This window comes from Sardina pilchardus, chromosome 4 (genome assembly GCF_963854185.1).
Source record: "Sardina pilchardus chromosome 4, fSarPil1.1, whole genome shotgun sequence".
In the NCBI taxonomy this organism is placed as follows: Eukaryota; Metazoa; Chordata; class Actinopteri; order Clupeiformes; family Clupeidae; genus Sardina; species Sardina pilchardus.
The window spans coordinates 33,466,918-33,493,201 of record NC_084997.1 but is presented as its reverse complement, the minus strand read 5'-3'; the positions used below and the strand labels follow the sequence as shown (position 1 = coordinate 33,493,201).

Here is a 26,284-nt window from a genome sequence, read left to right as displayed (position 1 = left end):
TAACGTTATCAGACAGTTAACAATACTTAGCACTTAAGAAGCAAAACACCTGCGCAGAGTAGTACAACAGTAAGCACAAATTCAGCTTAACACTTTTTGCGAAACATTACACACAGTGAATGTCAAAACGTAAAACACATTTTTACACCTTAGACACAGATAAAGATTGTTAGGTACTTCCTTCTCATTATAAAGCCCTGGCTTGCCAATGACCACACTAATGAACAAATTGAATAATCACATCCACCAGGTGTGTAAGCACACATGTGCAAAATTGAAAACGCAGCACTCAGGTGTGTTATGCTCGATCCTCGAGGGGCGTTCCCACTGATCTATAACTAACACTGGATAGACTATCCCATTGTTTTCGCCCCATCATTCTTTATGTCGATCAGTGAGGATCGAGGCCAGAGGAGCGAGGGAGGACGTATAAAAGCCCAAATGAGAGGCACCCATAGCCTGTGATGTGAGACAGAGAGATGATTAGAGTATTATGTATTGTTGTTACTTGTTTGTATTGTTGCTTTAGTTTTTCTTCAGTGACTGCACTGTAAAAAAAAATCCCGTTAAAAAACAGGAATCAACTGGCAGCAGGGTTTCCAGGCAATTCCTGTTATTTAACGGTGGCCTGGTATAACATTAAGTTCCTGTAAAATAACAACATTAACTTAATGTAAATTATCAGGAAACAACTGTTAAGATTTCCAGGAGCTTCCTGTTATTTAACAACTTTCTTGCGGAATTTGTAAAATTACAGGAAATAAGTGCCATTTGACTACTGTCAAATCAGCATATTAAAAGGTGTCTTTACTATTGTAACCTTGAAGAATACAAGTTGGTTTAGCAATATTAGACTATGTTCACAATAAAGCTGGATTTAGAAACATCAACCTGACATTATAGCCTAAAATAAAGGTCCAGCTCTTGCATAATTGTGCTCTTGCACAACGGTGCCAAAGCTGAAAATAGTAAAGAAATGTTAAGGGAAAAAATCGAATATCTGAAGCATATGCCAAGAATAATAGACAAAGCATAACTAATTGAACATTTAACTCATTTTATTACATGTCAAAGATACAAATCCATTTTTTCCACATCAGTTATCATTGTTTGTTGTTTAATTGTTTATTTGTTATTTAACTGAATAACAAATTTAACAAGTATTTTATTTCACATCACAAACAGCAAATGTAGTAGTACATAGTGATTAAAGCAAATGTAGATTTACTATAATGATATTTTTAGTATCAGTGAATAAAGCACAGAGGTAGGTAATTAAAAACAAAAACATCGCATTAGGCTCATGTATGAATGAACAGTATGTATGTGTATAAAATAATAATAATAATTATTATTATAGAAAACATCGCATTAGGCTCATATACACTATATTGGCAAAAGTATTTTGCCACCTGCTTTGACCCCCATATGAACTTCAGTCACATCCTATTCTTAATCCATAGGGCTAAATATGACATTGGTCCACCCTTTGCAGCTATAACATCTTCAACTCTTCAGGGAAGGCTTTCCACAAGGTTTAGAAGTGTGTTTACAAATGAATTAGAGCACAGACTGAGAGCCTGTCCAACATCAGTGTGTGACCTCACAAATGCACTTCTGGAAGAATGGTCAAAAATGCCCAAAAACACACTCCTAAACCTTGTGGAAAGCCTTCCCTGAAGAGTTGAAGCTGTTATAGGTACAAAGAGTGGACCGGCGTCATATCAAACCCTATGAATTAAGAATAGGATGTGACTGAAGTTCATATGGGGGTCAAGGCAGGTGACCAAATACTTTTGGCAATATAGTGTATGTACAGAATGTATGTGTACGTACAGTATGTATTATTAGAAAAATAATAATTACAGAAAACGAAAACATTGCATTAGGCTTGTGGCTATTGTGTGCTATGTGGTTCTGTATGCAATTCTAAAGAAGTACCCATCAAGTAACATTCACTTTACTGTACTTTCTGATTGTACATCTCTTCTGGGCCTTTTTTCTGCATGAGAGAGAGAGAGAGAGAGAGAGGGAGAGAGAGAGAGAGAGAGAGAGGGGAGGGGAGAGAGAGAGTTACTAAGACTGATGGAGTATATTAGGATTCAAGCAGGGAAAAATTTCAGCTTCCTAAGGAAGGCAGTTGTCATCTTGGAGGTGTGTTCTTAAAGCAATATAACACTCATGGTCGCGGCCTTGATAGCGGATAAGTAACCACAGCCTTGCAAAATACGCTACGCTATATTCCTTATATACAACAGTCCCATTGCCAACTTACATACTTTTAAGACACAAAATAGTATTTTTCACTGTTAAGTGTTTATTTCTGTTCGTTCATCCTCCACCTCAAAAAATAGTTCTGGACAGCAGATTCAGACTACATTGTGTGCTTACATACTTGCAAAAGTGTTCGGCTGTTGCAGAAAGAAATGGCCCACTATTAACAACTATTCATCCAATGCTGCAAAAGCACATTCTGTTTACTACTCTAACATCATTTTAAAAGGCTAACTGAGAAAACATTGAAAAACCCTTTTGCAATTATGTAAGCACAGAATGTAATCTGAAAACTGCTGCCCTGGGTAAAAAAGCAATGCAAATGATATCAGTTGGTATTCTGTCTATAATGGAGTGGAATAAAAAAAAAATCTATGCGTCTCCAAACCTTTGACTGTGGTGCTACATGTACTTGACACTTACCTCAAACGTGGTGTCTGCCTTGAGAGGCAATTGCCACCCCTGTCCCTGGCACCAATCAATCAATTTGTCATGGAATGTTTCTTTCAGCTTCCTGCAAGAAAAGGTTTTATAGATAATTTAATCGTTTAAAATGTTCTAATATAGCCTACACGTCTACATTACTGGCTGCTGTAGAAAATGCATTGTTTCACCTCTTGGAATTCTTGATTATTTGACTGGGAAAAATAAAACTATATCAAATTTTAATTGTAGATATTCATATAATTTAGGACCTTACCTTGCTCCAGAAATCCTGATTAAGCCTACCTTACACTGACAAACTTTGACAAGATTTGGGAAAGATTCTTGAAAGATTGTAGTCTTTTGAGTAGCCTAAAACTTGAATGAGGGGCATTATATTATATTAGTTAAAAGACTACAATCTTGTCAAGAATCTTTACCAAATCTAGTCAAAGTCTGTCAGTGTAAGGTAGTGCTAGGCTTTGCAGCTCCATCCAGTACACCACTACGTTCCTTGATAACCTTATTGGAAAAAAATAAGGACGTTAACACATAAAAAACAACAACAATGAAACATTCCTGCAAACGGCAAGCTAAAACCTGATCAGCGGATATATTCACCTGTATTGGCAACACAACCTTCGAAATTTGACGTTCAAATTAACGTAGTGATGGTGGGGGCGAACGCTAACTTTGAACAGAAAAGTTCGTTGACTTTTGAACGAGATTGCTAACCATTGACGTTATGCTAGCGTGCTATCAGAAACTTCACAGTAGGCTAGCTTCTTCATCAACCCAGTCTCTTACAGAAAAGTATAACATGTCCAACGCTTATATTTCCTAATTCAATCATGACCGGCGAATCCCAACATTTAACAGAAAAAAAGAGTTTGGCCAGCTTTGATATGGCATGCTAAAAGTTGCTAGCTAGTGTGCTAACGATAACGTTACCAGCTAGCTGCCCCGACACCTCGTTAACCCAGTATATCCTCAGCACAAACGTTAAGTTTAGACATAGACGACAGGAATGATTAAGTTACTCTAGTAACTATTCGGACAAACTACATCTTACATTGTCAATCTTACCTTTTGCCGAAGTCAGGTTAACCGTTGACAGGCAGCCATTGATCTCCGGGGACTTCACTGGCTTCACTCCAGAGACATCCGACGACGTAGGCTAATGTCGTCAGATGTGAACCCGACAATTAACATATAACCCGACAATTTGAAACAACAGTGAATTTAAAGATAGACATTGTGTGCTATGCTATCTTTCAGAATAACGTTATTCAAACATGCCAGCGATCCTCCAAAAGTGGCGTGGTGTCTGTGTGACACTGGTGTGACACAGGTCCGGTTGTAGGATAACAGGAAGTGTCTGTGTTCCGGGGAAAACATTAGCCTATGTTAAATAACAGTATTTTAGTGAGATTTAACCCACTCATTTTACCAATGACAGTAAAGTCATGTTTATTCAAAATAACAGGTGAATAATGTTGGAATCTGGCTGTAAATTCACAGAAACTTTTTACAGTGTGTAAGTGTACAGTACTTTTTGTTTGTGTACAGATTTTTATTTTTCTACACTTTACAGTAGTAAGAACTATAACTTTGCCATTTTCTGTTGATTGACTTGTCACTGTAACTGAACATATGGTACAGTGAAATAAATGAATATTGTCTGCAGCATCAGTTTTGTGCATTGCTTGATGAGGGTTCATCAAAATATTTTTGTCATCTAAATTATCCTAATGCTCTCAAACAATATGTCTGAATAAGATCCATATATTGGAAGAGGGTTTTTACAGATGTGTTTTGAATTTATTGTGTTGGTGTGTATAAGATAGCGACAGTGTGAAATCATTCAAAGAATGTGTTAGTGATATGAGAACAGTATAAGGCTTTATCAATGTGTTTATTGTTTTGACAGAAATATTTAATTTTGCTAACAATCTGTTATGTTCTGCTGATTAGGTGTTGTGTTTGGTTAATTGTGTGATGTGTTCAGACAAAAAGAGCCCCGTTTTCAAAATTGTGTGTAAACGATTGGAAAAAACTGTAAAACAATATTCCAAACCTTAGATACAGTATAAAAACCTCCGCTTCTGCAATGTTACCAATTCAAAAGCAATTTATCTCAACTAATAATAAACAAACAATCGAATAATTGACACAGATGATTTATGTTGGGTAAATTGGGCCAACCACAGCTGATTTCAGTCTATCTAGACTCAGTGGCAGGGGTTATTTCTCTCTATTACATTGACACTTACACAGTAAAAAGAGGAGGTGATGTTTTTGGAAGCAGAAACAGAAAAAGACAAATACTGTAATGTCTGGACGAGGAAGAGTAAGAGTAAAGGGCCCAGGGAGAAGAGCAGGCCCAGTGAGAGATGCAGTGAGAGGTGCAGGAGCCCTGAGAGGAGCAGGTACAGAGATTAGACACAGTAATATTGTGCTTTTTTTGTTCACCCCCTTTTTATCTGGGCTTTTTGCTGTTGTTTTTTGTTCAGAATGCGCTTGTGTTTCATGGATATTTTGTTCACTGCAATAGTAAAACTGTAAACTGTAAAACTTTTTCTGTTCTATCATAGTCTACTGTAAACAGTAGTTATACTGCACCTCCTGTAGGCCTAGTGAACAGTAAAAAAAAGGTTTGCTTTTTACTTGAATGCATTTGAATGTGAACATTACATCTGGACATACAGTTCTCAACCAAGAAATTTAGTGTAAAAATGCTGGATTGCATGTTTTGCATGCAAATACCTGTAAAACTGCAACATAAAAGTCTATGCAGTTTTTGTAATGTCAACAGTAGCCAGTATTTTGAAACCTAGTGTACTCTGATTGACTGCATGTATCTTGTGAAGTGAAAACAAGCTTCATTCTTTGACAAAATAACTTCATTTTGAGTCAGGTTTCCAGTGTTTTGGTAAAGTTAGTGTGTGCAGAGAAATGACGAGTTAGTGTATATGTAACAAAATGTGGTGTAAGAACATGGAATGTGCTTTTGAGAGGAAAATTATCCATTTGGCCAATTGTGTTTTGTAGGTGAGAGTCTGTGTTTAGAGTTTTGAAAATGTGTCAAATGAATGGACAAACGCTTGTTAGCGATTGAAAAAAACTGTAACATGGATTGCCCACTGCTCACCACTCAGTCAAATAACAGATTGTTATTACCTTCGCCAAGGAGGTTATGTTTTCATCAGAGTTTGTCTGTCTGTTTGTCTGTCTGTTTTTTTTGTCTATTGTTAGCAATATAACTCAAAAAGCTATGGATGGATTTCGATGAAATGTTCAGGAAAGGTCAAAATGACTGAAGGAAGAAACGATTACTTTAAATGAGAGTGATCCGGATCACCATCTGGATCCAGGAGGCGCTTGGCGGATGTCTGTGCTCTCGGCGTGCTTTTCTAGTTTATTTCACTGGTTCATTTGAAGCAACATGTGTATCACTGATTGCCCACTGCTCAACATATTTACAGTATATTTATTTAACTGGTTTATTTGAAGCATCATGTAACACTGATTGCTCACTGCTTAGCACACTCCTACAGCAGTGCATAGTGTTGCTGGTGTCCAGATTATAGAGGAGAGCAGCTGTGTATGGGGCTCCACACAATATCACCTGTGATCACACACGCCATGCAGACATCTCACTAGACTGCAGACTCTTGAGCACACACTTAATGGTGTTGTGTGTGTGTGTGTGTGTGTGTGTGTGTGTGTGTGTGTGTGTGTGTGTGTGTACCTGTGATCACGCACGCCATGCAGACATATCACCTTACTGTAGACTCTTGAGCACACACTTAATGATGTGTGTGTGTGTGTGTGTGTGTGTACCTGTGATCACGCACGCCATGCAGACATCTCACCTTACTGTAGACTCTTGAGCACACACTTAATGGTGTTGTGTGTGTGTGTGTGTGTGTGTGTGTGTGTACCTGTGATCACGCACGCCATGCAGACATCACACAGACATCTGTGACATCACACAGACATCTGTGTGTGTGTGTGTGTGTGTGTGTGTGTGTGTGTGTGTGTGTGTGTGTGTGTGTGTGTGTGTGTGTGTGTGTGTGTGTGTGTGTGTGTGTGTGTGTGCGTGTGTGTGTACCTGTACCTGTGATCACGCACGCCATGCAGACATCTCACTAGACTGCAGACTCTTGAACACACACTTAATGGTGTTGTGTGTGTGTGTGTGTGTGTGTGTGTACCTCTGTACCTATGATCACGGACGGCATGCAGACATCTCACTTTACTGCAGACTCTTGTGTGCGTGTGTGTGTGTACCTGTGTTATGAAACACTTTATTCTCTTCATCATGTAGCACACTCATCTGTACAGAACACACAGTGAGAATCTCTCCTGCCTGTTTGGAACCTGAACGTCAGGATCAGAGTGTGTGTTGGGGAGAGTGTGTAATCCACTGATCAGTGGCCAGTCTCAGTGTTCAGCTAAATTAATCCATCCATATGACTATGTAGGACTTATAGACATATTGCTCTGTTGCGAATTCCTTAATGTTTTATATGAATTCAAAAGCATCTTATTTGCCTCATAGATAGATAGATCACCAGAGGTCATAAGGCATCAGGGAAAGTCTTTAGTCTATCTTGTAACCTGAACTTCAGGAGATCAGTTTGGGGAGAGAGTCTGCACCCTGCTGCTCTGGGGTCAGTTTCTAGGCTCTGGCAGCTACACTTCACACACACAACTGGAACTTTCAACTGAACTCCACTTCAGCAGAGATCAGGGAACTGGTCTGACAACTACTGCAATCAGAATCCTGTCTTACTATAGTCCCTCCCTCTGGCAAGTACAGGAGCAGGAAGTGAAGTGAAGTGACAGGTTGATTTTTTCCCTCCACTAGACACCTTCACGTGGGATACTTTTGCAAGAACCTTCTTTAACACAGTTTTTTCATAAGTAATGAGGGAAACCGTTTTAAACTGGAGCTGGTGAGGCTGAAAGTCGGCTGGATAAAGTGTGAAAGAGAATTATCTGAGTTGGGACTGGCACGTCTGCTAATGATGTAAGTTGACCTGGATGAAAGTCCAAGTACATATTGCCTACTACCTATTGTGTACTGTTATACTTAACAATAAGCTCAGAAGATATAAATCATAAATTCAAACCTTGTGTGACAATTTAAAAACGTAGAAATAAGCAGCTTTTAAGACAGAAGAGTGCACAACAATGTATTTAACTTCGGTTAGTGGCAGAGATCGGGGAACTGGTCTGGCAACTAATGTTGAAAAATCAAATTCCTTCTTCACCATCTTCCCTCCCTCTGACTCACTGGCACAGGAGCAGGAAGTGAAGTTGTGTGACAAGTTGATTCTGTCATTCACTAGACGCTCTCCTGTGGGACACCTTTACTAGAACCTTCTCTCGACTCCTAGACAACTATTTCAGTTTAAACCAACGCTGGTGAGGCTGAAAGTCATGTGGATGGAAGCGTGAAACTAAGAAGAATCTAAGTGTGGGACTGACACGTCTGCTCAGGCCGCTGAAAGTGAAAGTGAAGCTGGTGAACCAGACTGAGGAGAGGACAACAAACAGAGGAGAGACTTTACTGTACAGACAAAATGGAGGAGGATCTCACCTGCCCAGTGTGCTGTGACATCTACAAGGATCCCGTCATTTTAACCTGCGCTCACAGCATCTGTAAAGCCTGTCTGCAGCAGTTCTGGGAGAGCAAAGGATCCAGAGAATGTCCCTACTGCAGGAGGAAGTGCTCTAAAGGAATATATCCTCCTAACATGGCGTTAAGGAACCTGTGTGAGACCTTCATACAGGAACAAAGTCAGAGGGCTGCAGCAGGGTCTGAGGTGCTCTGCAGTCTGCACAGTGAGAAACTCAAGCTCTTCTGTCTGGAGGATAAACAGCCTGTGTGTCTCGTGTGTAGAGACTCCAAAAAACACAACGGCCATAAATTACACCCTATTGATGAAGCAGCACTTGACCGCAAGGTAAGATCTCTTTCCCTTTTCATTATGGAGATGTGATATAACACCATCACTTGATCATGTAACAGGAGGGCCAGATGTGATAGTTTGCAGTAAAGTCTGTAATTTATTCCAGGAGGAGCTCAAGATCAAACTGCAGCCCTTACAGAAGAAACTGAAGACCTTTGAAGAGGCTAAAGTGACCTGTGATAAAACAGCAACACACATTAAGGTGAGCCCAGACATGACACTTAACATCTGTACAAATGGGAATCATGTCAGAATATACCTGCCACCCAAATTCTTTAAAGAATTTTGTATAATAGTGTATTGTATTCAGTTATGCTCAGGGTCTTATCTAAATGTATTTATGTCTGAGTCTGAATTTTATATATTTTCTTAAGTCCTTCTTGGTCTAAATGTCAAGGCAAAGGTTTGATATTGTCATAAAGGTTAAACTAGAAAAAGGCTGACTCCAGTACAATTCCCATGATTTTTGCCCGACTTTGGAAATGTAGTCACCGACTCTGAAAACAGACCAACATTGTACAATGTAAGTGTTGCTTATGCCTTTAGTTGTGTTCTCTGTTCTGCATGCGGGTTGCAGGTATTTAGTAACACCTGTGCTTGTCCTACTGTTTCATGACAAATCAGTGCTGTGAAAAAGGTCTTATGGAATGGCACAAGTGTAGAAGTCATAGGGGTGCTCTCTGTGTTTTACTGGGCAATTATGTTCCATATACATCTGGATCTGTCATTTAGTTGGCTCAGTATTGCTCACATATTAGGTACTTTTTGCATAGTAATAGTAGTGGATTGTTTTTTTTATCAGTTCCAGCAGTGCTATTATTGGGCGCCTCCATGTATCTGTCACACCTGTAGAAGTCCTCTATGTGTCTGTGTGGTGATGGCTATTCTCATGTATCTGATGCCTGTACAAGTCCTCTATGTGGCTGTGTGGACCTGTGGTGATGGCTATTATCATGTTGACTGATGTTGGTGAGTGGCTTTTAGGGATTATGGGTAAAGGCTACTTTCTTGTGTCTAATGTTTATTTTATTTTGTTCTTACTGTTTCTTGTGGCTTAATTGGATGTCACATTCCAGTGCACTTTGACCTGTTTAAAGGCACTTCCTGTGTGCCAGTCAAATGGAGGAGGAGTTGTTGTGCTTGTTGTCTGTGACTGCTGCTGCTGTTCTACTGTTGCTTGGGTTGTATTCTGCCCCACAGATATTCACTTTGCATTTGAGCATCTGGTAAAGGAATGAGCATGAATTGGTTTAATCCAGACTCAGGCCCAGCACACAGAGAAGCAGATCAAGGAGGAGTTTGAGAAGCTTCACCAGTTTCTACGAGATGAAGAGGCAGCCAGGATAGCTGCACTGAGGGAGGAAGAGAAGCAGAAGAGTCAGATGATGAAGAAGAAGATTGAGAAGATGAACAGAGAGATCTCATCTCTTTCAGACACAATCCGAGCCATAGAAGAGAAGATGGGAGCTGATGACATCACATTCCTGCTGGTAAGAACCATCCACTGTTATGAGGTGTGTTAGTGTTCCTGTTTGTATCAGTGATCTTGATGAGTTGTTGCTGGTGTGTGTGTGTGTGTGTGTGTGTGTGTGTGTGTGTGTGTGTGTGTGTGTGTGTGTGTGTGTGTGTGTGTGTGTGTGTGTGTGTGTGTGTGTGTGTGTGTGTGTGAAATAATTATGACAATGTTTAACACATTCTCTTATTTGTTGTTTTCCAGAACTACAAGAGCACAGTAGAAAGGTGAGTGATCTGCCTCCTGTCTCTCTCTCTTCTCTGTGGTTCTGAACCCAAACCCACAGCAGCACTGACTCCTGAATGTTATTCCAGAGCCCAGTGCACACTGCAGGATCCAGAGAGGGTTTCAGGAGCTCTGATCAATGTGGCAAAGCACCTGGGCAACCTGAAGTTCAGAGTCTGGGAGAAGATGCAGGAGACTGTTCAGTACAGTGAGTGCACACACACACACACACACACACACACACACACACACACACACACACACACACACACACACACACACACACACACACACACACACACACACACACACACACACACACACACACACACTCATGTTCAGCTCATGTGTGTGTTCTTTCTCTCTGCAGCACCTGTGACTCTGGATCCCAACATTGCAAGCAGGTATCTCATCCTGTCTGAGGATCTGACCAGTGTGAGACTTGGTGATGAGGAGCAGCAGCTTCCTGATAACCCAGAGAGATTTGATTACTATGCCACTGTCCTGGGCTCTGAGGGCTTTAACTCAGGGACTCACTGCTGGGATGTGGAGGTTGGAGAGAATAGGTGGGATGTGGGTGTGAAGGCAGAGTCGGCCCAGAGGAAAGGAGAATATGGCTATGTTAATGGACAGTGGACTTTGTGGTATAATGATGGTAAATATGGAGCACTTGCTCCACCACAACCCCCCACTCTCCTCACAGTGAAGCAGAAACTCCAGAAGATCAGAGTGCAGCTGGACTGGGACAGAGGAAAGCTGTCATTCTCTAACCCTGATAATAGCACACACCTACACACTCTCACACACACTTTCACTGAGAGAGTGTTTCCATACTTTAATGTTGGTAGAGAATGTCCTATGAGGATCCTCCCAGTGAAGGCCTCAGTAAGAGTAGAGCAGCACAGTTAGAGCTGATTCTGCCTCTTCACCAGAACTGACTCACAGAGAGGGAAGCTGGAGAAAACTGTATGATGAAAACAAGGCCAAGTGAACACTGCACTAATGCCACCTCATATGATAATGTAAAGCTGAACTGCTGTGTTTTAAATGATGAAGACTGAAATAAACCACCACATGTGATCATGTGAGTTTGTCCTTTCGTTTTATTGATTTGATTTATTTCAGCCATTCAAGCTATCTGATGAGGTCAATATATGTACACATGTTAAAAACGTCTTGATATTATGATGAATATGCCATGAGATGCGTGCTACATTGTCTGTGCCTATTACACTACTGCCACCAACACATCACACTATCACACACTTTTTTCCTGCAACAATTATGTGCAAGGCAAGGTACAAATGTGACACCTGGTGGTCATTGCCTGTAAATGCACTGCAGAGTCCACAATGCAGTTCTGTAATGAAAAGCAAGAATCTATCAGAGCATCACTCGATCCAATCCCTGCTGTGCTGAACAGTGTGAGCAGGTGACACAGGTGAGTGTGTTGGGTGTGTGTGTGTAGTCCTGTGGCAGGTGTGTGAGCAGGTGACACAGGTGAGTGTGTTGGGTGTGGTGGTGGAGTCCTGTGGCAGGTGTGTGAGCAGGTGACACAGGTGAGTGTGTGTGGTGTGTGTGTGTGTGTGTAGTCCTGTGGCAGGTGTGTGAGCAGGTGACACAGGTGAGTGTGTGTGGTGTGTGTGTGTGTGTGTGTGGAGTCCTGTGGCAGGTGTCAGGGTGGGCGTCCTGAGGAGTCAGTTGTGGGGAATTCTGCATCATTCAGACATGTGCAGCATGATGAGGTGAGAACACAACACTAGACTGTGTGGAGCTCAACTGCTGCCTGCAGTGGAGAGCAATCTGCAGCATCAACTGCAAGACTTGTATGGAGTAGAATGGAGGCCTGTACCTTTAAGAGCAGCGGCCAGGTGTGTGAAGAGGAAGAAGCAGCACACAGTCACATAACAGATTTATATTTCCTCCACCAAGGAGGTTATGTGTTCATCAGAGTTTGTCTGTCCATCTGTATGTTTTGTGTCTATTTGTTAAGATAACTCAAAAAGATTGCCCACTGCTCAACAGATTTATATTTATTTCACTGGTTTATTTGAAGCAACATGTGTAACACTGATTGCCCACTGCTCAGCACACAGTCCAATAACAGATTTATATTTATTTCACTGGTTTATTTGCAGCATCATGTGTATCACTGATTGTCCACTGCTCAGCACACTCCTACAGCAGTGCATAGTGTTGCTGATGTCCAGATTATAGAGGAGAGCAGCTGTGTATGGGGCTCCACACAATATCACCTGTGATCACGCACGCCATGCAGACATCTCACTAGACTCTAGACTCTTGAACACACACTTAATGGTGTTGTGTGTGTGTGTGTGTGTGTGTGTGTGTGTGTACCTGTGATCACGCACGCCATGCAGACATCTCACTAGACTGTAGACTCTGGAGCACACACTTAATGGTGTTTGTGTGTGTGTGTGTGTGTGTGTGTGTGGGTGTGTGTGTGTGTGTGTGTGTGTGTGTGTGTGTGTGTGTGTGTGTGTGTGTATGTACCTGTGTTATGAAACACTTTATTCTCTTCATCATGTAGCACATTCATCTGTGCAGAACACACACTGAGAATCTCTCCTGCCTGTTTGGAACCTGAACATCAGGTTCAGAGTGTGTGTTGGGGAGAGTGTGTAATCCACTGATCAGTGGCCAGTCTCAATGTTAATCTAAATTATCCTATACAACACTGTGTTATCCATGCAACTGTGGGACTTACAGACATCTTGCGCTGTTGAAAATTCTTTTATGCACTCACATTTTTTATATGTATTCAAAAGCATCTTATGTTCCTCATAAGGCATCGGGGAAAGTCTTACGTCTGTACTTGTAACCTGAACTTCAGGAGATAAGTTTGGGGAGAGAGTCTGCACCCTGCTGCTCTGGGTCAGTTTCTACTGTAGTCTCTGGCAGCTACACTTCACACACACAACTGGAACTTTCAACTGATCTCCACTTGGTGGCAGCAGAAATCAGGGAACTGGTCTGACAACCACTGCCAGCCAATCAGAATCCTGTCTCACCATAGTCCCTCCCTCTGGCAGACTTGTGCTGGAGCAGGAAGTGAAGTTGTGTGATCGGATGATTTTTCCCTACACTAGACACCTCATGTGGGATACTTTTAGTAAAACCTTCAAGGTGCTTAGAAGTAATGAGGGAAATTGTTTGAATTTAAACTGAAGCTGGTAAGGCTGAAAGTATTTTAGATTAAAGTTAGAAAGAGAGAAGAATCTGAGTTTGGGACTGACACGTCTGCTCAGACTGCTGAAAGTAAAAGTGAAACTGGTGAACCAGACTGACGAGAAGACAACAACCAAGTAGAGAGTTAAACAGTAAAGACAAATGGCTTCTAAACTGGAGGAAGATTTCTGCTGTCCTGTGTGCTGTGACATCTACAAGGATCCCGTCTTTTTGACCTGCGCTCACAGCATCTGTAAAGCCTGTCTGCAGCAGTTCTGGGAGAGCAAAGGATCCAGAGAATGTCCCTACTGCAGGAGGAAGTGCTCTAAAGTGGTTTACCCTCCTAACATGGCGTTAAGGAACCTGTGCGAGACCTTCTTAAAGGAGAGAAGTCAGAGAGCTTCAGCAGGGTCTGAGGTGCTCTGCAGTTTTCACAGTGAGAAACTCAAGCTCTTCTGTCTGGAGGATAAACAGCCTGTGTGTGTTGTGTGCAGAGACTCAAAAAAGCACACTGGCCACAAATTTCACCCTGTTGATGAAGCAGCACTTGACCGTAAGGTAAGAATACTTTTTTTCTCTTTATTATGGTGATGTGTTTTAACACCATCACCTTATCCACTTGAACTAAATAAAAAAACAAAACATTGCAGCAGGACTGTGGAAATAATGCAGTGTGTAGTAATATCTGTTCCGTATTCCAGGAGGAGCTCAAGATCAAACTGCAGCCCTTACAGGAGAGACTGAAGACCTTTGAGGAGGCTAAAGTCACCTGTGATCAAATAACTAAACACATCAAGGTGAGACCAGACACATGTAGCCTCTTTGGAAATGTGGATCATGGCAGATGTTACCTGTTACTCAGATTTGTTTTCCATATGTTTTGACTATCACACATTTGACCTCTTTTTCTACAACCTTTTAGTTTTGGCGGAGTTTTGGAAATGTTGAGTTTTAACATTTCCTACACTTCAACAACCTTGTGTTAACAGGACACTTCTGCACTTTCATTCTTCAGTAGTGAGTGGGGACTTGGTTCAGATATACATACATTTGTTGTAGTTTTATTCGGCAGCTAAAGCAGCCCATGAACAAATGAAATGACACTGACAAGTGATTTTCATATCTCCCATTTAAGTTGGTTTTCATATCTCCCATTTAAAGGGATATTCCGCCATTTTTGGAAATACGCTCATTTTCCACCTCCCCTCGAGCAAAACAATCGATATTTACCTTGCTCCCGTTCATCCAGCCATTCTGTGAGTCTGGCGATACAACTTTTAGCTTCAGCCTAGCAAAGATCATTGAATCGGATTAGACCATTAGCTTCTCGCCTGCTAGCTTCATGTTTAAAAGTGACTAAGATTTCTGGTAATTTTCCCATTTAAAACGTGTCTCCTCTCAAGTTAGAAAGTGCCATAAGACCAACTGAAAATGAAACCTGGCGTTTTTCTAGGCTGATTTGACATGGAACTACACTCTCATCTGGCGTAATAATCAAGGCAACTTGCAAACGTACCATAGGCGCAGTGATATCGTGCGCAGCATCTGAAAATAGTCCCCATAGACAACAAGCAGTAGTAGTGCCAGTAGTTTGCAAGTTGCCTTGATTATTACGCCAGATGAGAGTGTAGTTCCATGTCAAATCAGCCTAGAAAAACGCCAGGTTTCATTTTCAGTTGGTCTTATTGCACTTTCTAACTTGAGAGGAGACACGTTTTAAATGGGAAAATTACCAGAAATCTTAGTCACTTTTAAACATGAAGCTAGCAGGCGAGAAGCTAATGGTCTAATCCGATTTAATGATCTATGCTAGGCTGAAGCTAAAAGTTGTATCGCCAGACTCACAGAATGGCTGGATGAACGGGAGCAAGGTAAATATCGATTGTTTTGCTCGAGGGGAGGTGGAAAATAAGCGTATTTCCAAAAATGGCGGAATATCCCTTTAAGTTGGTTGGTTGTGGATAACAGTTTTGGCATCATCCTGAAATACATGTTGGCCATGTGATGGACAGATACAGACACCAGTCATCCCCTCTAGATAGCAACAACAAAGTAGTTTAGTTGATGCTGGGCTGACTCGGTCTGACACACCCACCGCTAGCTTAGCTTAGCACAGGTGCCTCGAGTAACAAAAGGAACAAAACATTTTTCAAAACCCAATGTGAGCGAAAACGTTTGCCCACCCCTGGTGTAGGCTATACGCTCACTCACTCATACGTATCACTTTTTCAGTGTAGTGTTATCTAGAAATAAAATCTCCTCAATGATGCTCTGCATGAAGCCTTGTCACGTTTCAGTGCACTTTTTAAAGGCACTTCCTGTTTGCCAGTCAGATGGAGAAGGAGTTCCTGTGCTGTTCTTGGGTTGTATTCTGCCCCACAGTGTCACTTTGCATTTGAGCATCTGCCAAATTAATGAGCATTAATTGGTTTAATCCAGACTCAGGCCCAGCACACAGAGAAGCAGATCAAGGAGGAGTTTGAGAAGCTTCACCAGTTTCTACGAGATGAAGAGGCAGCCAGGATAGCTGCACTGAGGGAGGAAGAGGAGCAGAAGAGTCAGATGATGAAGGAGAAGATTGAGAAGATGAGCAGAGAGATCTCATCTCTTTCAGACACCATCAGAGCCATAGAAGAGAAGATGGGAGCTGATGACATCACATTCCTGCAGGTAAGAATCATCCACTGTCATGAGGTGTGTTAGTGTTCTGCCATGTTTGTATCAGTGATCTTTATGAGTTGTTGCTGGTGTGGTGTGTGTCTGTGAAATCATGTGGGGACATATTCAGTGTGTCATGAGACTAAGACCAGGTGAAAGGTCAACAGTAGCATGAGAAGGATGAGGAAAAAGTGTGTGTGTGTGCGCAGTGTTGGGAAGGATACTTTCAAAACGTATTCTGTTACAGAATACAAAATACAGTACTGTATGCAAGAATGTGCCCATCAAATCCAGTTTAGGCCTATTCTGGTGTGTTCTTCTGTTCTTAATGGCTGAATGCGGCCTACATAGGAGAATGTGAATTCAACTAATATACCTGATGCAACTATAAAATAGCAAGGTGACCAGTATAGCAGGCGTCTTCCCCAGGCTAATTTACTTCTTTACTACTACTACCACTTCAAGATGCTTCTTCAAGTTGGAACAGGGGTGTAGCCAGGAATTACATGGTGCCTGTGAGATTTTAGGTGCCATCAACCCAGTAGAAGTGAGGGGCGCAGATATGACAGGTGGGACGCAAATTACCTGGAAGTGTAAACACTGTAGCCTACTGTTTAGCCTATCAGTGCGCTTAAAATGTATTTTGAACAGACATCAAGAGCCACGATCAGTGAGGAACAGGAGTTACTAACACTTACTTTACTCCAAATTTGCTGTCAGTTAATTCAGTCATCTCCGATGGCGCGTCCATAATGCGCGCTGGCTGCATTTTGACAGGTGCAATGTGGTAGTGCAAGACAACAAGGCTTGGATTTAAACATGGAAACAATTTCATCTAGATTTCTTTCAGGGAAAAGCATTGAGTTGCCTTAATTTATTTATTTAGAAAGTGAATAAACTTTGAAACAGAGAAGTATCGTCATGTAATCCATTGATTTCAACAATGTAACTGTATTCTAAATACCAACTATTTTAATTGTAACTGTAACGAAATACAGTTACTCATAACAGTAATCTGAATACGTAACGCGGGTACATGTATTCCGTTACTCCCCAACAATGTGTGTGTGTGTGTGCGTGCGTGTGTGTGTGTGTGTGTGTGTGTGTGTGTGTGTGTGTGTGAATGTTTAACCCAATCTCTTATTTCTTGTTTTCCAGAACTACAAGTGCACAGTGGAAAGGTGAGTGATCTGCCTCAGGTCTCTGTCTCTCTCTTCTCTGTGGTTCTGAACCCAAACCCACAGCAGCACTGACTCCTGAATGTTATTCCAGAGCCCAGTGCACACTGCAGGATCCAGAGAGGGTTTCAGGAGCTCTGATCAATGTGGCAAAGCACCTGGGCAACCTGAAGTTCAGAGTCTGGGAGAAGATGCAGGAGATGGTTCAGTATGGTGAGTGCACACACACACACACACACACACACACACACACACAATATCACGCTTCCACTCATCTCATAAAAAAATGGATGGATGGAGTGATGGGAGGATGGATGGATGGATGGATGGATGGATGGAAGGATGGATGGATGGATGGATGGAGGACATTCATGATCCCCCTCTCATAAAGGAGCCATAGAGACACAGAAACAGACCATAATAGAAAGATGGACTGATATCTGGACAGATGGGTAGATGAGAATGTGCTGAAAGATTGGTTGATTCCTGTGTCATCCCCACTGGAGATAATCACTTTCATGTAATTAACTGCCCAGTTACAAGTGACATCACATTTGGTAGCGCTATTGATAATGACCATCATTCACATTCTCATCACTCAACACTAAATAAAGATAAAGATGGAGGGATATATGGAGTTATAGGTTATAGGAAATAACTACAACTGCACTGCAAAAAATAATAACTTTCCTTACTTAGAATGTTAAAATGCCTTTTGTTGAGATTACTTGCATGAAATGATCAATATGTTGAGGGGTGGGGATATCCTTTTTTCAATGTCATTGATTCAGAGATGTTAGTGCCACCTGTGATTACTCTACACAAAACATATTGATCTCAATAGTGTATTTTGCCCATGTTCAGAGTGGGAAATAAAAAAAGAAAGATTTACATAAGACACCGGAAGAGTGTAGTTTTTACAAAGGGAGTATGGCGGAGCCTACAGCCTTGCTGCAATACCAGCAGCGTGTTAGAGAGATGCAAAACTGTTCAGTGGTATTAGGGCGCTTTCAATACTACATTCAAAAGAATGTAGTTTGAAAAATGGGTTTTCTGTTTATAGTTTTGAGAAAAAGGTAGAGAGATTCAAAAAAGGTGTTTTAGCAATTGTGAAAAAGCTGTAATAATAACCATTATTCACATCCTCATCACACATCACTTAGTGTTCAGCTCATGTGTGTGTTCTTTCTCTCTGCAGCTCCTGTGACTCTGGATCCCAACACTGCACAACCAGGTCTCATCCTGTCTGAGGATCTGACCAGTGTGAGATGTGGTGAAAAGGCACGGAAGCTTCCCGATAACCCAGAGAGATTTGATGAGTATGCCTGTGTTCTGGGCTCTGAGGGCTTTAACTCAGGGACTCACTGCTGGGATGTGGAGGTTGGAGAGAACAAATTCTGGAATGTGGGTGTGAAGGCAGAGTCGGCCCAGAGGAAGGGAGAATATGATAATGATGTGAGTGGAGAGTGGTATATGTGGTATAAAGGTGGTAAATATGGAGCATGTTCTGCATCACAGTTCTCCACTTGCTTTACAGTGCAGCAGAAACTCCAGAGGATTAGAGTGCAGCTGGACTGGGACAGAGGAAAGCTGTCATTCTCTGACCCTGATAATAACACACACCTACACACTTTCACACTCACTTTCACTGAGAGAGTGTTTCCATACTTAAACACTCCCCATAATATCCCTCCTCTGAGGATCCTCCCAGTGAAGGCTTCAGTAAGAGTAGAGCAGCCCAGTTAGAGCCGATTCTGCCTCTTAACCAGAACAGACTCACAGAGAGGGAAGCTGGAGAAAACTGTATGATAAAACCAAGACCAAGTGAACACTGCACTAACGCCACCACATATGATGATGTAAAGCTGAACTGCTGTGTTTTAAATGAGCGAAGACTTAAATAAACCACTACATGTGATTCTGTGAGTTTGTCCTTTTGATTTATTGATTTGTTTTAATTCAGTCATTCAAGCTATCTGATATGTACACATCTTTAAACATATTTTAATGTTATGATGAATATGCCATGAGTTGAATGCTACATTATTTGTACCTACAGTATATTACACTACTACCAGATAGATTATTTATACTATATTACACTACCACCAGCAGCACATCACTATATCACACAGCTCATTACACACTAGGCTACTACAAACATTATGTGCAAGGAAAGGTACAAATGTGACCCCTGGTGGTCATTGTCTGTTATTGCACTGCAGTCTACACAATGCACTTCTGCTATAAAAAGCAAGAATCTATCAGACCATCACTTGATACAATCCCTGATGTGATGAACAGCAGTGACTCCACCCTGTAGAAACGGTTGATATGATGAACAGCAGTAACTCCACCCTGTAGAAACGGTTGATATGATGAACAGCAGTAACTCCACCCTGTAGAAACGGTTGATATGATGAACAGCAGTAACTCCACCCTGTAGAAACGGATGGTTTTCTCTGATGAACAGCAGTAACTCCACCCTGTAGAAACGGATGGTATTCCCTGGTGTGCTGAACAGGATTACTCTGTTGTAATCTCTTTCATTTCCTCAAAGTTTTAATATGTATTCAAAAGCATCTTACTGGCCTCATAAGGCATCGGGGAAAGTCTTAAGTCTGTATACTTGTAACCTGAGCTTCAGGAGATCAGTGTGGGGAGAGAGTCTGCACCCTGCTGCTCTGGAGTCAGTTTCTAGTCTCTGGCAGCTACACTTCACACCCACAACTGGAACTTTCAACTGATCACCACTTGGTGGCAGCAGAGATCAGGGAACTGGTCTGACAACCACTGCCAGCCAATCAGAATCCTTTCTTACCATAGTCCCTCCCTCTGGCTGACTCCTGCAGGAGCAGGAAGTGAAGTCAAGTGACAGGTTGAATTTTCCCTCCACTACACACCCTCATGTGGGACACTTTGGCTATGTCCAGAAGTCAAGCGTGCACGCTGGGCAGTGTGCATTTTCCGGAAGTTACGTCAGAATAGACTGTCCGAAAGTCAAGCGCTCTCACTAGTTGGGTACTTCGTTTGGCGTGATTTCCAAGTGTGCATCGATGCATCTTTTTTGCCCTCAGATATCCCATAATCCATTGCGCAGCGCAGGTCAAGCTCCGCACGACATGCAAATCGTCAACACACCCACCTCCCCGAGTCAGGTGACGCCAACTAGTTAGTGCTGTCCAAATGTAGGTAGGGACGCACACTGAGGAGCAAACTAACTAAGACGCTACTGACAAGAAGGTACTATCCAGCGTGCACGCTTGACTTCTGGACACAACCTTTATCAACACAGTTTTTTTAGAGGTAATGAGGGAAACCGTTTGGGTTTAAACTGAAGCTGGTAAAGCAGATAGTCAGCTGGATAAAGTGTGAAGGAGAATTATCTGAGTTTGGGACTGACACATTATCACCAGTATCATAAGTTGCTTTGGATGAAAGTATACGTATATTGCCTTCTTATATTGCATTCCGTTATACTTAAGAATAAGCTCAGACGATATACATAATTCAAACCTTGTGTGTGCAATCTTAAAACTAACAAATAAACAAATACAAACTCAGCTTTTAAGAGAAAAGAGTGCACAACTGGGATCTTGAACTGATAGTGGTAGCAGAGATGGGAAAACTGGTTTGACAACTAAGGCTGACCAGTCAGAATCCTTCTTCACCATATTCCCTTCCTCTGACACACTAGCACAGGAGCAGCAAGTGAAGTTGTGCAACAAGTTGATTCTCTGTCATTCACTAGACGCTCTCCTGTGGGATGCCTTTCCTAGAAACTTCTCTGGACTCCTGGACAACTTTTTCAGTTTAAACTGAAGCTGGTGAGGCTGAAAGTCGTGTGGAAGAAAGTGTGAAATAAAGAAGAATCTGAGTGTGGGACTGACACGTCTGCTCTGACTGCTGAAAGTGAAAGTGAGGACTGAGGAAACAACAAACAGGAGAGAGTTTATGGTAAAGATGAAATGGCTTCTAAACTGGAAGAGGATCTGACCTGTCCTGTGTGCTGTGGCATCTTCAAGGATCCTATCATTTTGACCTGTGCTCACAGCATCTGTAAAGCCTGTCTGCAGCAGTTTTGGGAGAGCAAAGGATCCAGAGAATGTCCCTACTGCAGGAGGAAGTGCTCGAAAGATTTTTATCCTCCTAACATAGCGTTAAGGAATTTGTGTGAGACCTTTATACAGGAGAAAAGTCAAAGAGCTTCAGCAGGGTCTGAGGTGCTCTGCAGTCTGCACAGTGAGAAACTCAAGCTCTTCTGTGTGGAGGAGAAACAGCCTGTGTGTGTAGTGTGTCGAGACTCAAGGAAACACAACAACAACAAGTTCCAACCTGTTGATGAAGCAGCCCTGGACCGTAAGGTAAGGTGTTTTCTCATGATGATGGTGTTTAGATTTAACAGCACCACCTGATCCATTTGGAGATGAATGAAAAACTAATGGGGAAACAGGAATGTAGGGACGCTGCATGTCTGCAGTGATGTCTGCTTTTATTCCAGGAGGAGCTCGTGATCAAACTGCAGCCCTTACAGAAGAAACTTAAGACCTTTGATGAGGCTAAAGTCACCTCTGATCAAATAGCTGAACACATCAAGGTGAGTGTCGTATAGCCTGGAAAACCAGCGCCAACTGCTGGACGGCAAAATGTTTTGCCTGCATTTGGTGGTCTGGCCTCGGACCACTGTACATTTTGAAAACACTGCCCTGAATCTGGCAGATGGCAACTAAACCAATCACAACGCAGAGATGTGTTTTGAATCAACGCGGGCGGGGCAGAGGGCTCTGGGGCGGGGTTGGTCAGAGCGTTGGCCTATAGGCACAGACATGGTTTGAAAGACAACGGGTTGTGCTCATCAACAATGTTCCGTTGTATCCATTCATCGGAGCCAGACTAAATTAGACATCCAATCCATTTCGGCTGGTTTATCAGGCTACATGTCGTATACATTTGTGGAAATGTTAATCAAGTCAGTTGTCACTCAACATCTTTCTAAGGAACTGTCTGTAGCTACATTTTTATTAAGTTTCCTTTAAAAGGTTACATTTTTTCTAACCCATTCTCTACTTTGCATTTTTTTTCTCTGTATTGTCCTAAGCGGAGACTTTGAATAGATCAATAGACCTCTGAAGTTCTCCTACAAAAAAGCTGCCATCTTTGAGGTCTGGTATCTTGAGATGTTTGGAATATATTATTCCATGTATTTCCAATACTGTATATATTGTAAAAATGTAATGGGAAAAAATAATATATTACAATATTACAATATGTTTATAAATCAATTTAAATATCACTTGTTTCCAGTGTACTGTACTGAAGGTTGTTCTTTGTTGTTGTGGCCAGCTCATTTGGAAATAAAATCTCCTCAGATTTCCAGTGACCTCCTTAAAGGCAATTATGGCAGTCAGAAGAGGAGGAGTTGCTGTGCTAGTTACCTAGAAATAAATAAGTGAATGCTGTTGCTGTTCTACCATTGCTTGGGTTGTATTCTGCCCCACAGAGAGTCACTTTGCATGTAAGCATCTGTTAAATGAATGAGCATGAATTGGTTTTATCCAGACTCAGGCCCAGCACACAGAGAAGCAGATCAAGGAGGAGTTCGAAAAGCTTCACAAGTTTCTACGAGATGAAGAGGCAGCCAGGATAGCTGCCCTGAGGAAGGAAGAGGAGCAGAAGAGTCAGATGATGAAGGAGAAGATTGAGAAGATGAGCAGAGAGATTTCAACTCTTTCAGACACAATCAGAGCCATAGAAGAGGAGATGAAATCTGATGACATCACATTCCTGCAGGTAAAGCAGGAGACACACCAACCCGACGGTTTCACGTCTCAAGGAGTTGTATGGGGTTGGGAAGAAATTGGTCCGGCGTCGGCGTCGGGGTGTTTGGCGTTGGGGTACTCTGATTGGTTGTGCTAATTGCGTGTGTGACGTGTACAGACACGCACTGTGTGGTAGGTGTTGGGTTCCTCCTCAAAATGGCTACCCCTTCGCTTGCTTTGTTTGCTAGTGTAGCACAGGCTGGTTTGGTTTGTTTTGTTTACTACTACAGTAGTTGTCCGTGTTGGTTGCAAAACGAAATGACTTGCTTTGTTTGCTAGTCTAGCACTTGCTAGTTTTGCTACTACTAGCCTAGCCTACTACGACAACAAGATATTTTCTTGGCTAGCGGACATCTGACACGTGAAAAGGGGCATGTAATTGAAATGTGTGTGCTTTGTTTATGTGCTGCTCACGAGACTAGCCACCCCCTGGTGCCACCCCCAGGGGAGTGTTTGCGCAGGCGCACCAAGTTTACGCGGTGGCGGCGTCGATTGAAGTCGCAGCGCTGTGTTTCGCAGTTTGTCGTCGGCTGATCTCAGCCAGCGCTAGGCGACGCCAAAGTCGGGAGTCGGGAGTTGGCTCGAGTCTGGGCGGTGTATCTAGGTCTTAATAGTCATGAGGTGTGTTAGTGTTCTGCCATGTCATTGGTCGTTGAGTGGCTGGCGATGTGGTTTGTGTCTGATACCATGTGGGGACATTCAGTCTGTAATGAAACAAAGACCAGGTCAAAGGTCAATAATGTCATGAGACGTATGTGGAATACAGACAAACTGTGTTCCAAAAATATAATTTCCAAAATGACATAATTTACATTCTTTTCTTTGTTGTTTTCCAGAACTACAAGAGCACAGTGGAAAGGTGAGTGATCTGCCTCCTGTCTCTCTCTTCTCTGTGGTTCTGAACCCAAACCCACAGCAGCACTGACTCCTGAATGTTATTCCAGAGCCCAGTGCACACTGCAGGATCCAAAGAGGGTTTCAGGAGCTTTGATCAATGTGGCAAAGCACCTGGGCAACCTGAAGTTCAGAGTCTGGGAGAAGATGCAGAAGACTGTTCAATACAGTGAGTGAACACACACACACACACACACACACACACACACACACACATACGGCACTCTTCCACTCATCTCATGAAAAAAACACTCAACATTACATGACAACTACAGTACATGAAACGCCTGATCGATGGATGAATGATGGATGGATGGATGGAGGGCATTCATGATCCCCCTCTCACAAAGAAGCCGTATGGACACAGAAACAGACCATAATAGAAAGATGGAGGGATATATGGACAGATGGAGGGATGAGAATGTACTGAAAGAGTGGTCGAAACACAACAAGATAGTTTGGTTGATTCCTGTGTCATTCCACCCCCTTGTTATCACACTCCCCACTTGAGATCATCTCTTTCATGTAGGTTACAGAAATAACTACAACTGCCCAGTTACAGGTGTCATTACATTTGGTACCAGCACTATTGATAATGACCATCATTCACATCCTCATCACTCAGTCCTATTGATAATGACCATCATTCACATCCTCATCGCTCAGTCCTATTGATAATGACCATCATTCACATCCTCATCACTCAGTCCTATTGATAATGACCATCATTCACATCCTCATCACACAGTCCTATTGATAATGACCATCATTCACATCCTCATCACTCAGTCCTATTGATAATGACCATCATTCACATCCCCATCACTCAGTCCTATTGATAATGACCATCATTCACATCCTCATCACACATCACTCAGTGTTCAGATCACGTGTGTGTTCTTTCTCTCTGCAGCTCCTGTGACTCTGGATCCCAACACTGCAAAGCCCAATCTCATCCTGTCTGATGATCTGACCAGTGTGAGACGTGGTGATGAGGTGCAGCAGCTTCCTGATAACCCAGAGAGATTTGACAAGTATCACAGTGTCCTGGGCTCTGAGGGCTTTAACTCAGGGACTCACTGCTGGGATGTGGAGGTTGGAAAGAACACATCGTGGAATGTGGGTGTGAAGGCCGAGTCGGCCCAGAGGAAGGGAGACTATGGCGATCTGAGAGGAGAGTGGACTTTGTATTATAAAGATGGTAAATATGGAGCAGGTGCTACTCCACAGCCCCACACTATCCTCACAGTGCAGCAGAAACTCCAGAGGATCAGAGTGCGGCTGGATTTGGACAGAGGAAAGTTGTCATTCTCTAACCCTGATAATAACGCACGCCTACACACTCTCACACACACTTTCACTGAGAGAGTGTTTCCATACTTTAATATCCCCTGTAATATCTCTCCTCTAAGGATCCTCCCAGTGAAGGCCATACTTAAACCCTACCCATAAACTCCTTCCTCTGAGGATCCTCCCAGTGAAGGCCTCAGTAAGAGTAGAGCAGCACAGTTAGAGCTGATTCTGCCTCACCAGAGCTGACTCACATAGAGGGAAGCTGGAGAAAACTGTATGATAAAAACAAGGCCAAGTGAACACTGCACTAATGCCACCTCATATGATAATGTGAAGCTGAACTGCTGTGTTTTAAATGAGTGAAGACTTAAATAAACCACTACATGTAATCATGTGAGTTTGTGCTTTAGTTTTATTGATTTGTTTTAATTCAGTCATTCAAGCTGTCTGATATGAGGTCATACACATCTTATAGGTACCTCCGCCAAGGAGGTATATGTTTTCATCGGGGACCGGCGTTTGTCTGTCTGTTTGTCTGTATGTCTGTCTGTCTGTTTGTTAGCAAGATAACTCAAAAAGTGATCTATGGATTTCGATGACATTTTCAGGGAAGGTCGGACATGACCCAAGGAAGAAACGATTACATTTTGGGAGTGATCGGTAAATTCTGTCGGGATTCCGGAGGCGTTTATGTATTTAGCTTAGTGGTGTAATGGCATGGTATGGCCACCTGGTGGCGATCTGAATAGTTTAGGTTCAAATGTATGACAACCTAGAAGAACAATACAAGCGGAGGTCTGCGCTCTCTGAGTGCTTTTCTAGTTTAATAATATGAAT

At 42.2% G+C, this 26,284-nt stretch overlaps 3 protein-coding genes and 1 long non-coding RNA gene across 4 annotated transcripts; 3 read left to right on the top strand and 1 right to left on the bottom strand.

Moving 5' to 3' along the window:
• Window positions 1-1,505: 1,505 nt before the first annotated feature.
• LOC134077894 (uncharacterized) lies at window positions 1,506-4,097 on the bottom strand. Its single transcript, XR_009938789.1, has 4 exons — window positions 3,784-4,097; window positions 2,975-3,219; window positions 2,698-2,788; window positions 1,506-2,002 (listed from the first exon to the last, which is right to left on the bottom strand). It is a non-coding gene; the product is annotated as an uncharacterized LOC134077894 (long non-coding RNA).
• Window positions 4,098-7,536: 3,439 nt separating this feature from the next.
• Window positions 7,537-11,491, top strand: LOC134078968 (zinc-binding protein A33-like). Its single transcript, XM_062535132.1, has 7 exons — window positions 7,537-7,732; window positions 8,008-8,672; window positions 8,785-8,880; window positions 9,938-10,168; window positions 10,396-10,418; window positions 10,506-10,624; window positions 10,787-11,491. Exons 2-7 carry the CDS (start codon window positions 8,289-8,291, stop codon window positions 11,323-11,325), a joined length of 1,392 nt encoding a protein of 463 aa, XP_062391116.1. The 5' UTR covers window positions 7,537-7,732; window positions 8,008-8,288; the 3' UTR covers window positions 11,326-11,491.
• A 2,003-nt stretch (window positions 11,492-13,494) lies between these two features.
• On the top strand, window positions 13,495-19,342 carry LOC134079006 (nuclear factor 7, brain-like). The gene is made up of 5 exons (XM_062535171.1): window positions 13,495-14,163; window positions 14,307-14,402; window positions 16,045-16,275; window positions 17,495-17,654; window positions 18,640-19,342. The coding sequence occupies exons 1-5, from the start codon at window positions 13,768-13,770 to the stop codon at window positions 19,185-19,187; spliced, it is 1,431 nt and encodes a 476-aa protein (XP_062391155.1). The 5' UTR covers window positions 13,495-13,767; the 3' UTR covers window positions 19,188-19,342.
• Window positions 19,343-21,044: 1,702 nt separating this feature from the next.
• On the top strand, window positions 21,045-25,824 carry LOC134078965 (zinc-binding protein A33-like). The gene is made up of 6 exons (XM_062535130.1): window positions 21,045-21,805; window positions 21,943-22,038; window positions 23,001-23,231; window positions 24,097-24,119; window positions 24,205-24,323; window positions 25,068-25,824. The coding sequence occupies exons 1-6, from the start codon at window positions 21,410-21,412 to the stop codon at window positions 25,604-25,606; spliced, it is 1,404 nt and encodes a 467-aa protein (XP_062391114.1). The 5' UTR covers window positions 21,045-21,409; the 3' UTR covers window positions 25,607-25,824.
• The last annotated feature ends 460 nt before the right edge of the window (window positions 25,825-26,284 follow it).

Coding starts and splice junctions, on each gene's coding strand:
- LOC134078968 (XM_062535132.1), top strand. CDS start 8,289: ATGGAGGAGGATCTCACCTGCCCAGTGTGCTGTGACATCTACAAGGAT. Junction 8,881..9,937: donor AAACAGCAACACACATTAAG/GTGAGCCCAGAC, acceptor GGTTTAATCCAG/ACTCAGGCCCAGCACACAGA. Junction 10,169..10,395: donor ATGACATCACATTCCTGCTG/GTAAGAACCATC, acceptor GTTGTTTTCCAG/AACTACAAGAGCACAGTAGA.
- LOC134079006 (XM_062535171.1), top strand. CDS start 13,768: ATGGCTTCTAAACTGGAGGAAGATTTCTGCTGTCCTGTGTGCTGTGAC. Junction 14,403..16,044: donor AAATAACTAAACACATCAAG/GTGAGACCAGAC, acceptor GGTTTAATCCAG/ACTCAGGCCCAGCACACAGA. Junction 17,655..18,639: donor GCAGGAGATGGTTCAGTATG/GTGAGTGCACAC, acceptor TTCTCTCTGCAG/CTCCTGTGACTCTGGATCCC.
- LOC134078965 (XM_062535130.1), top strand. CDS start 21,410: ATGGCTTCTAAACTGGAAGAGGATCTGACCTGTCCTGTGTGCTGTGGC. Junction 21,806..21,942: donor AAGCAGCCCTGGACCGTAAG/GTAAGGTGTTTT, acceptor CTTTTATTCCAG/GAGGAGCTCGTGATCAAACT. Junction 22,039..23,000: donor AAATAGCTGAACACATCAAG/GTGAGTGTCGTA, acceptor GGTTTTATCCAG/ACTCAGGCCCAGCACACAGA.